The 10939-nt window shown below is 49.8% G+C and overlaps 1 protein-coding gene across 3 annotated transcripts in view; it reads left to right on the top strand.

Annotated features, from left to right (window-relative positions):
- The first annotated feature begins 145 nt into the window (after positions 1-145).
- Positions 146-10939, top strand: part of XPO5 (exportin 5) — a 38065-nt gene continuing 27271 nt past the window's right edge. The window contains exons 1-10 of one of the 3 annotated variants that reach the window (XM_073338467.1): positions 146-522; positions 1335-1456; positions 2171-2243; positions 4865-5002; positions 5295-5477; positions 6805-6846; positions 7704-7727; positions 8134-8319; positions 9118-9194; positions 9801-9900. In XM_073338467.1, coding sequence (XP_073194568.1) covers positions 418-522; positions 1335-1456; positions 2171-2243; positions 4865-5002; positions 5295-5477; positions 6805-6846; positions 7704-7727; positions 8134-8319; positions 9118-9194; positions 9801-9900 — 1050 coding nt within the window. In that variant the 5' untranslated portion in view covers positions 146-417. Of the gene's footprint in view, positions 523-1334; positions 1457-2170; positions 2244-4864; positions 5003-5294; positions 5478-6804; positions 6847-7700; positions 7728-8133; positions 8320-9117; positions 9195-9800; positions 9901-10939 lie in introns of all 3 variants that reach the window. The other 2 variants (XM_073338468.1, XM_073338466.1) reach the window with 2 other exon arrangements.

Genomic DNA, 10939 nt, shown 5'->3' with positions numbered 1-10939 from the left:
CCCGCGGTGCATGCTGGGAACTGCACTTCCCGCGGTGGGTTGCTCTCGCGCCCCGGTGATATAAGCTCCCTCTTCCGGTTCGGAGAACTGGCGCGGTATGTGCGGCTGCTTGTGATTGGATCACCGGACATTAAGGAGTCAGGACAGGGGTTGGCGCAAGCGCATTACCATGTCCCCAATCGCCGCCGCCGACGTTATCCTCCCTTCGCGCATGCGGTTTCCCTCCTTCAAGCGTCGCGCGGTTCACTGGGCGCATGCGTAGAAGCCTCCCGGTTCCCGTTGCACATGCGTAGTATGTAGAGCCATCTTGGTCCCGGGCGCGCCTGCGCACCGCCTCCTTCCCTCTCCCGGTGTGGTAGCCCTTGGTCCTCGCCTGCTCGGTCGCCCCGCGCGGACCTTGCCCCGCCCGGTGCCGCCATGTCCGCGGAGCAGGTGAGCAGCCTGTGCGAGCAGCTGGTGAAGGCGGTGACGGTGATCATGGACCCGGCCTCCACCCAGCGCTACCGCCTGGAGGCGCTCAAGGTACCAGGGCAGCGGGGTCCGCGTGGGGCGGCCGGGCTCAGCGCTGCCCGCTCCCCACCGGGGTCCTGGCCCGGGGCAGTGCCGGACCCCCGGGCCCCAGATCCCGGGGAGCACGGTGATACACCCCCCGCCCTGAAACCTGTCCCCCCCACCCCCGCCCGATCCGTAGCCTGGCTCTGCCCCCTGTGCAGGGTTCAGCCCATGGGTCTGCTCCGGGACAGCACGTGCCCGATACCCCTGAATTCTGCCCCCGCCTGAGCTGGGTTCCCCAGTCTCCGTCTGTGAGCTCGCCCTGCCCCGTGGCATGGAGAGCTGGCAGCCTGCATTGCCTTTAATCCCTGTGCGGGTGTTTAGGGACCCCAGTCATACGCTCTAGTAAAGGTCTATAGAGACACCAGGCTGGGCTTTGCTGCAGCACCTTTCCCAGAGTGAATATGAATGACCCTGAAGTTTGTCTCTTTCAGGGCCGGTCAGGGGGGTCTGAGGAGCATCAGAGACTCTCTTTCTGCTGCTAGAGGCTCTGAAAGTAGCCTGTAGCCTCAGGAAGGCAGCTCACGGTATTGGGCCACAAAGGGAAAGTATTCCCAGATAATGAAGATTTGAGACACTCGATGTGAAGCTGAAATTGTACAGAAATTGTTTGCTTAGCCTCCTGTGCTTTCCAGGGAGAGTTCACCACTTGCAGTGGGCAGTTTTGAAGCTCTGTTTTTCCTCTTTTCTCCAAATTGTCCTAATGTTTCACTTTTCCCACGCTCATTTCCATGTTGCCACTTGATAGTTTTTGGCTCATTGTTATCCTTGTTCCTTTTCAGTTCTGCGAGGAGTTTAAGGAGAAGTGTCCCATCTGTGTCCCCTGTGGTCTGAAGCTGGCAGAGAAAACCCAGACAGCCATTGTCAGGCACTTTGGTCTTCAGATCTTGGAGCATGTGGTCAAGTAAGGGAGCTCACTTGGGCTGCATGGTTTTGGTGCTATCCTAAACTATGGAGAGAGAACAGGCCTGTCATGTCACAGTTGTCAGTGCAAATTATTGTTCCCAGATGTCCGTCCATTGGTTACAGGAGTGGACAGGGTGTCAGGAGATTTGGGGTCTGTACTGAGCCCTGTCATTAACTCACTGAGTGACCTGAGGGGGCAAGTCACTTCCCATCTCTGTCCTTGTCTCCCTATGTTTAAAATGAGGGTAACAGCAAACACTGCAAGAGGGGCATGCAGGTTAATTCATTGCATAGATTTTAGACAAAAGATGCTGGAGACAGACAGGGAAAGTATTATCAGTAGATCACTGTAAAGTTCTCTGCCACTAATTTCAGATTAATAAAAGTACTTCTCCACTATACAATTTGGAGATCCTTCTCTCTTGACTCCACAAACCCAATATTTTGTGCTCTTGGTCCTTTTCCTGTAGATGTTAACGAATCCTGCCCGTCCCCTGAGCTGTGCTGATCTCGGTGCAGATGCTCTAACTGGGCTGTAATTTTAGCTTCAGCCAATAACGTTGCTCAGTAAGGGATTGGGTATTGGCAGCGCAAATGAACGATGCAGCCTCAGCCTCCCTGGCTTGGGCAAAGGGCTGATGGATTTCTAAAACAAGTCAGTGATCTGTGCCAGCGTATTGACTTGGTGCCCTCTGTGTGTTTTGTTGGACAGGTTTCGCTGGAACAGCATGCCTCGCCTCGAGAAGGTCTATCTGAAGAACAATGTCATGGGGCTTATATCCAATGTAAGTGCTGGCTGCCTCCAGGGCCAAACCACCATATGGAGCAGACTCATAGACTTTAAGGCCAGAAGGGACCATCATGATCATCTAGTCTGACCTCCTGCACCCTACAGGCCACAAGAGCTCACCCCCCCGCTCCTGTAATAGACCCATAACCTATGGCTAAGGGACCATGACTAAGGCTATGTTTTAGTCACAGATATTTTTAGTAAAAGTCATGGACAGGTCACAGGCAGTAAACAAAAATTCACGGCCCGTGACCTGTCCATGACTGGTACTATATACTCCTAACTAAAACTTGGACGGGGGGCTGCAGGTGCTCTCAGGGGGCGGTCTGGGGGTGCCGCAAGTGCTGGGGGGATGGCCCGGGAACCCGCTGGTGCTGGGGGGCAGGGGAGGGTTGGCAGGGCTGGCAGGCTCCTTACCTGGCTTCACATGTCCCTGCAGCCCCTAGGGGTGGAGTAGGGAAGGCCAGGTGCACTACATGCTCTGCCCTCGTCATGAGCTCTGGCTCTGCAGCTCCCATTGGCAAGGAACTGCAGCCAATGGGAGCTGTGGGGGCGGTGCCTGCAAACAGTGACAGCGCACAGCGCCCCCTGCCCTTCTGCCTAGGTCAGGTAAGTGCCGCCCCACATCCCAACCCCCTGACCCAGCCCTAAGCCCCCTCCCACACCTAAACTGCTGCCATTGCTGGTGACCTTCCAGAGAGTTCAGGCAACCCCTGAGCCAGCCGCACCAAAAATCACCAAAGTCACAGAAAGAAAAGGAGTACTTGTGGCACCTTAGAGACTAACCAATTTATTTGAGCATAAGCTTTTGTGAGCTACAGCTCACTTCATCGGATGCATACTGTGGAAAGTTTAGAGGATCTTATTATATACACGCAAAGCATGAAAAAATACCTCCTCCCACCCCACTCTCCTGCTGGTAATAGCTTATCTAAAGTGATCACTCTCCTTACAATGTGTATGATAATCAAATTGGGCCATTTCCAGCACAAATCCAGGTTTTCTCCCCCCCCCCCCCCCCCCGACTCACTCTCCTGCTGGTAATAGCTTATCTAAAGTGACCACTCTCGTTACATTGTGTATGATAATCAAGGTGGGCCATTTTCAGCACAAATCCAGGGTTTAACAAGAACGTCTGGGGAGGAACAAGGGGAAATAGGCTACCTTGCGTAATGACTAAGCCACTCCCAGTCTCTATTCAAGCCTAAGTTAATTGTATCTAATTTGCAAATGAATTCCAATTCAGCAGTTTCTCGCTGGAGTCTGGATTTGAAGTTTTTTTGTTGTAAAATAGCGACTTTCATGTCTGTAATCGCATGACCAGAGAGATTGAAGTGTTCTCCGACTGGTTTATGAATGTTATAATTCTTGACATCTGATTTGTGTCCATTTACTCTTTTATGTAGAGACTGTCCAGTTTGACTAATGTACATGGCAGAGGGGCATTGCTGGCACATGATGGCATATATCACATTGGTGGATGTGCAGGTGAACGAGCCTCTGATAGTGTGGCTGATGTTATTAGGCCCTGTGATGGTGTCCCCTGAATAGATATGTGGGCACAGTTGGCAACAGGCTTTGTTGCAAGGATAGGTTCCTGGGTTAGTGGTTCTGTTGTGTGGTATGTGGTTGTTGGTGAGTATTTGCTTCAGGTTGAGGGGCTGTCTGTAGGCAAGGACTGGCCTGTCTCCCAAGATTTGTGAGAGTGTTGGGTCATCCTTCAGGATAGGTTGTAGTTGTAGGTTGTATCCGTGCCTTCCGTGACCGATACATGCAGCCTTAACCATAACCTCTGGCTGAGAGTCCCACGACCTCTTGCGGAGCTCTTTCACTTTGTTGAGGTGGTACATGAAAGTGAGGAGGAAGGATGACCTTGTGGTTAAAGTACAGGAGGCCTGAGTTCAATTCCAGTCTGTGCCCTTTACTTGCTATATGACGCTGGGGGAAATACCATTTCCCTTTCTGCCTCAGTATCCTCCTCTGTAAAATGGGGATAACTTACCCACCTCAGAAGAGCTGGGGGTTGTGAGGTTTGCTTCATATCTACACAGTGTTTTTGCAGTCCTTGGATGGAAGGTTCAGTAAATGTGGAGATTGTCACTCATTCAGTTGAAGTATAGTGATCACTGCTCCAAAATGAATCTCTGAGGTGAGAGGATTTCTGCTGCTCTTTGCATGAAGGCTAGATGTAGCATCAAAGCCATATCCTTGACTCCTGTGAAGCATGCAATTTGGTCTGGTGCTGTAGGTCAGCAGTGTCTGGGAAAGCAGAATTGTGGATTGAACCCAAAGGTGCTTTAGAGTGCTAGACCTTCCATTTGGCCACCACAGGAGGTTTCCTGGAAATTCCCACCCACAACTGTCAATCCATCCAATGGAGGCGATGGTCTTCAAAGACCTATTCCTCAGATGACAGTCATCTGGTGCACAGAGCCTGCCAGCTGTGAATGCCTGGGAAGGCGGGAGTTCCAATCAGGACAAGAACAGCTGGGATGAAGGTGTATTTGTGTTTTTCTTATTGTCCAGTGGGTCTGCAGCCAGACTCCCCCATGGTATGAATGATTGTTCTGGGGGCAGCTGGCTCCATTTTGTGTGATCATCTTCTTTCTCTCATAGGGAACACAGAATATTTTAGAGGAGGAAAGTCACATTAAGGATGTCCTGTCTCGCATTGTGGTGGAGATGATCAAGCGTGAATGGCCTCAGCACTGGCCTGATATGCTGAAGGAGCTGGATACGCTCTCCAAACAAGGGGTATGAAGCACACCTGTCTGTCATACTTGTCTGTACTCTTCCAGTGGCTCATAATTCTAGGTCTCCTTTCCTTATTTCATGGTCAAACAAGCTGGAGTTACAGTAGGTTCACAGGCTGTTGTCAGGTCCCATTATTCCAGGAGATCACGTTATCAGAGACTAAACCATTGTAGTCATCCTTCTCTGGCTATTCCCCAGACCCTGGTCTGGTGTTAATCTGTGTCTCTGAGCTGCTCTCTGCAGGGCTTCATGTTACGGCTAGATTCATGGGTGTGTTTGTTTGGGACATTAGGAGACACAGACAGAACTGGTGATGTTCATCCTCCTGCGTCTGGCAGAGGACGTGGTGACCTTCCAGACGCTGCCCACCCAGCGGCGACGGGACATCCAACAAACCCTTACCCAGAACATGGAGAAGATCTTCAGCTTCCTGCTCACTACCCTGCAGCAAAACGTCAACAAGTATAGGCGCATGGTAAGAAGCTTCTTCCTGGGAGCCTAGTCAGCACTGGGATCTTGGATATGGGTCGCACTTTTTGGGCAAGTGAGAGGAGACTCAGTCTGAAATCAATTGCTGTAGTTACACCATGGAGCTCTGTTGTGAGCATGAAAACAGTCAATGGCTGATGAGAAAGTCTCAGGGTTCAGGAGGCAGCATTGGTGTCAGCAGTCTGGATTTCTAGTGTTGATCATCTGAGATGGATGAGAACCTTGCGCTTGCCACTGGGAGGCTCAGTTTGTTGGCATTAAGGCATTGGTTTGGCCCCATTCTCCTAGAGATCAGGTCAGAAACTCCTACTGCAAAGAGATGGTATGGGGTGCTGCTACCTTCTAGTATCAGATGCCCCTTGTCCTCCCATAAACGGGGCGGTTTGGGCTCTACTTTACTACGATTATAATCCTATGATACTGGAGATGTGCAGGGTGCTCAAGACGTGATAAAGGCAGATCTTTGCCCTGAAGAGCTCGTAGTCTGATCCGGTGAGAGTGAGATGGGGTTGGGAAGGTGAGGGATACAGCACTGACCAATCCAGAGACAAGCTTCTTATGTGCACATCTTGTTCCCTTTTATAATGTGTTAAAATGTGGAGTCATGTTTAGCATAACAACAGTGTGGTGGAGATGAAGCAGTGACAGGCTGTATCCTATTCGCCGAGAGGGACATTTCAACCAGTTTCCTTGGCACATTCACTGGCCTCATAGACTAGCGGTTCTCACCCAGGGGCACATGTACCCCTGGGGGTACGCAGAGGTCTTCCAGGGGATATACCAACTCATCTAGATATTTGCCTAGTTTTACAACAGGCTACATAAAAAGTACCAGCGAAGTCCATACAAACTGAAATTTCATACAGACAATGACTTGTTTATACTGTTCTATATGCTAGACGCTGAAATGTAAGTACAATATTTATATTCCAATTGATTTATTTTATAATTATATGGTAAAAATGAGAAAGTAAGCAATTTTTCAGTAATAGTGTGCTGCGACACTTGTATTTTTATGTCTGATTTTTGTAAGCAAGTAGTTTTTAAGTGAGGTGAAACTTGGGGGTACGCAAGACAAATCAGACTCCTACAAGGAGTACTGTAGTCTGGAAAGGTTCAGAGCCACTGGCATAGACCATTCCGTAGAGCTGTGTATTTCTTTTTGCCGTTTATGGCTGACCTGGGGTGGGTGGGAAACCTTGTTGCGTTTTGTAGTTCGGTTGAGTACATTTCCAGCTGAGGTCTGAATTGCAATGCTGAGACTCTAAAGTATGGTTTCTTCTGCTAATGGTGGAATCCTTCTGCTTGGCCAGGTGGGAGCGCCCCAGGAGCGAGATATCCTCACCACTCCACAGGTTAGCAGATCTTTGAGCTGTTTTGTGCACAGGGTGAATACTGCGGGTTGGGTGTCCAGCTACCAGTCTGCTTACTGGATTGAGAGGGAGGGAATTGCCAGGCCTGGGAGCTGTACTCTGCAGTGCTGTTAGATATTCAGCTGTGATGTGGTGGGTCTGTACTTAGGTATTTGGGGTACATCTGGGGTGACTTGAGTCATTGCACTCTAAATGTTGACAGAATGGAGTTTCCAAAGCAAAACCTTGCAGAAGAAAGGGATGCTTGCAATTTTCCTTGCATGCAGAAAAACAGGGCATCTACTCAGATCAGACTCTGCTGTTGCATAATTTAGGCAATAAGATGGCACACACACACTGCATTGTTGCTGTTAAGCAGTTAGAGCTGGGGACTGGAAGTCAGGACTCCTGGGTTCCAGTCCTAGCTCTGCCACTGCCTTACTTTGTGGTCTTGGTCAAGTCACTTCTTTCTAAGCATTAGTTTCATTAGAATGAGGCCACAAACGCTTCCCAGAGGTTGTGATCGTTGAACGTAAGACGCTTTAAAAGGGAAGCAAAGGCATCTTCTTCCCTGGAAGTTTCAAGGAAGTATTGGAACCCCCACACACACATTCAGAGGAACCTGCCACCTGGAACATCTTCTTTCAGAGGAGAGAATCTGTGGCTTAACTTCCAGTGGAAAGTCCTGGGGCAGTATCCCAAGCTGGAAAATGTGTTGCAGTCTCTTTCACCAGGCATCTATTCACTGAGGCTTCTCCGGGCTGCACCCTCTTGAATGAGCCGGGGACTGCCCAGCAGTTGCTGGGAGGAGATGTGCACCACAGCAGCTCACTTACTGTCTCTTGTTCTTTTTTCAGAAGACTGAACTGGCCCAGGAACCAAAGGTGAGTACGGCCTGGGGAGGCAGTGCAGAGCGAGGCTGTTCGGAACCAGACTCAGGTTTCCATGCCGTAGCCTGTCACCAGACACCGAGTTGCAGTTTATACTTTGGTTAATTACCTTACTATCTGGAAAGGAGGGAACTGCTCATTTCAAGCGGCCCTGATACTGTTAGCCTGAGGACTTTGCCCCACTTCCCCTACCCACTGCCACCTCAGTTACTTTCCCGGAGAAGGCACTTCAGAAGGTAGTTGCTGTCATATAATGCATGTGCAGCTCCAACATGGAGAAGTCAGCTATGGCTGAGACATGGGTTGCCCCACATCTGGGCCAGAGGCAAAGCTCTGCACTGAGATTGTTTCCATATAAATCCTTTCTGGCTCTGAACCGTTGGTTATGGTCCGTTCACAGGCCCAGGCAAACTGCCGCGTTGGGATAGCAGCACTTAACACCCTGGCAGGCTACATTGACTGGGTGGCCATGAGCCACATCACAGCAGATAACTGCAAGCTCCTGGAGATGTTGTGCTTGCTCCTGAATGAACCCGAGCTCCAAGTGGGAGCAGCAGAGTGTCTTCTGATCGCTGTCAGCAGGAAAGTGAGTTCCTCCTCCCAAGCCTCCCTGACCCCTCCTGCCCTCCACATTCCCCTTCTCTTCCTGGGTTTAGTCTTAGTTTATCAAGTTGAGCAATGGTAATGTCACTCCTTTAGCTAAGGAATTAAGTCACCTGCCTCTTTGGCTGCCCAGGCACCCGAGTGACTTTAGGGTTGGTGCTTCCCCAGGACAATGGACAGAGCAGTTTCTGGAACCCACCCAGGCCCCGTTTCTCTGTCTGCCCTTCCATACAACTTTAAAGCTTGAAATCCCTGCTTGAACAAATAACGTTAACTCATTCCTAACCCCTGCTGTCCTCAGTGCTCTCTGCCACAGAGGAGTGTTGGGGTATTGCCATCTCGCTGTAAGAACCTAGTAGGATTTCTGATGCCCAGTAGATGTTTTCTGAAACAGCGCCATCGAGGTGTGCCCTGTATGTTCTGCTGCCACGCCCACCCAGTGTGTGCTTATCCCAGATCAGTAGCACAAGCACAGTGCTTACAAGCAACCTTACAATAACAAACCAGTCCAGCTGCCCTGCAGCAACAAGCCAATATGCAGTGGAAGAAGAAATAGGCCTATGAGGACCAGGTTTTGGTTTAAGGCTCCCAGTGGGGTTACTGGAGAAAACTACTTTATTCTCCAGTAGTTCTTTAATTTCTTGTTGCATTTTGTTCTGCTCAGTAGTGGAATTCAGGTCCCCAAATGGTAGCACAGCTAGTGATCTGCTAGCTCCCTCTCACTGGTGGGATGAGGTGCGGTCACGTGTTTTGACCAGTGTGTACTTTGCTTTTTGTCTAGGGGAAGCTGGAGGATCGGAAGCCCCTTATGGTCTTGTTTGGAGATGTTGCCATGCACTACATACTTTCTGCTGCGCAGTGAGTACTGTCCAGTTGCTGTGGGAGCGCATCATGGTCTTAAGTGGAAACTGGCTGCAGCTGGCCTGTATTAATAAGTACCTCTCTGCCCCAAGCTATGAAACTAAAACTGGTCTCTTGGAAATTACCTCAGCACCTGTTCCCATCATGGCCTTTTCTCAGGTGTGGATAGAGTTCTTAGCCTTAGTACTATCGAGTGCTGCATATCGAACCACTGCTGTGCATAGATCCTGAGTGTGGGCAGCATACAGATCCAGTCTGGCCTAATGGCAGCAAGCTGGCATTGGATTAGGAGAGGGTAGAAAGTGTTACTTTTCCCAAACTTGAAAAGCCAACCATTTTCCTAAGTCCCATAACTTCAAAAGAAGCTGCTCAGGGTAACTCCCAACTTCCCAAAATCTTCTCTTTTGGCCTGAGATTGATCAGGAGATATTGGGAGAAGGTCCAAAAGGTTTAGACTAGAAATACTTCTAATCTTAAAATTGGATCTCATATCAATAACTTCTGTAATGGGGAAGGGAACCCAACCATGCTGATGTCAAATTGTCTTCCCAACTTACTACTGTGTGTGTAATCCTGACCTTCCCTTTCCCTTCTCCCTCCCAGGACAGCAGATGGTGAAGGCCTGGTAGAGAAGCATTATGTTTTCTTGAAGAGACTTTGCCAGGTCTTGTGTGCTTTAGGCAGTCAGCTGTGTGCATTAGTGGTGAGTCTTCTACAAACATTGGAAGCAGTCCTGACAAGACTGTCTTTCAGGGGAATGATTGGGGATATGGATACCATGATTCTTGTTTATAGCATTGATATGGAGAGCAGCAGTTCTTTCCTCTAACAGAGGAGGGAACAGAAAGGGCCTTGCATGCAGTGAAACCTGGCAGGTTTGATGCCAACTCTTCTAGGGGTGTGCTGGGAACTTTGGATCTTCTACCGATGGCACCAAAGTGGGGATGTAACAAGAGCGATCATTTAATAACGGAGCTGTCTTGCTGAAAGATGTTGTTTGTGGAAAGACCAGGTCAGCTGGCTGCAGAGAATTGGTGTGACAGTAAACTCACAGGGAGCTGTGGGAGGAAGGAAAATCCTGAACCACTTGAGAAGATAGACTTAACAAGAAGCAGCTCTTGGAGGTTTGACTACCTCAAGCTAGGGTGACTTCACTCACTGTATGGTGGAGGGGAGCCTTGGCTATTAATCCTTAGCAAAGCCTGCTGTGAGTGGCAAGGGCTTGTGGCCCTTTATAATACAGGCTCAGTTCACTCCAGGGATGTCAGGGTGACAGGCAACCCCACAGAAGGATGTGCTGCTAAGGAAATCCTGGGAAGAACAGCCCCAGAGAAGGGAGCACTCAGGACAGTGCTAGGTCAAAGAGTACTGCCGGAGTGAGGAGTGAAGCAAATGCTGATGCTTTTTTAAGAACTGCTACATCTCTGGTCTCCTTTTTCCCTCCATTTCTGAGGTAGTCAGGTCATTCCGGCCCGCCAGTGAATACCTCATGATGGATTGGGTGTTGTGGAGTGTTCATAACTTTTTCCAAGCTACTCATAGTCCATCCTTTTCTCCTGAATGTGGCTGTTGTCTCCTTTGGCACTTGCAAGGCAGGTAGTGGGAACTTGGCACTCTGGAGCAGCAGCAGTTTCAGAACACAGCTCTTTTTCCGCCATTATGCGCTGGCTTTTTTGTCCCCCCAGCACATTGCGCTCCTGGTTTCCAAGTGGTGCTGCCACCCAGCTCCTCCTGCTCTACTG

Source organism: Lepidochelys kempii, chromosome 3, assembly GCF_965140265.1.
Source record: "Lepidochelys kempii isolate rLepKem1 chromosome 3, rLepKem1.hap2, whole genome shotgun sequence".
Taxonomy (NCBI): Eukaryota; Metazoa; Chordata; order Testudines; family Cheloniidae; genus Lepidochelys; species Lepidochelys kempii.
Note: the sequence above shows the minus strand (reverse complement) of the source record. Positions and strands in the feature narration are given on the sequence as shown.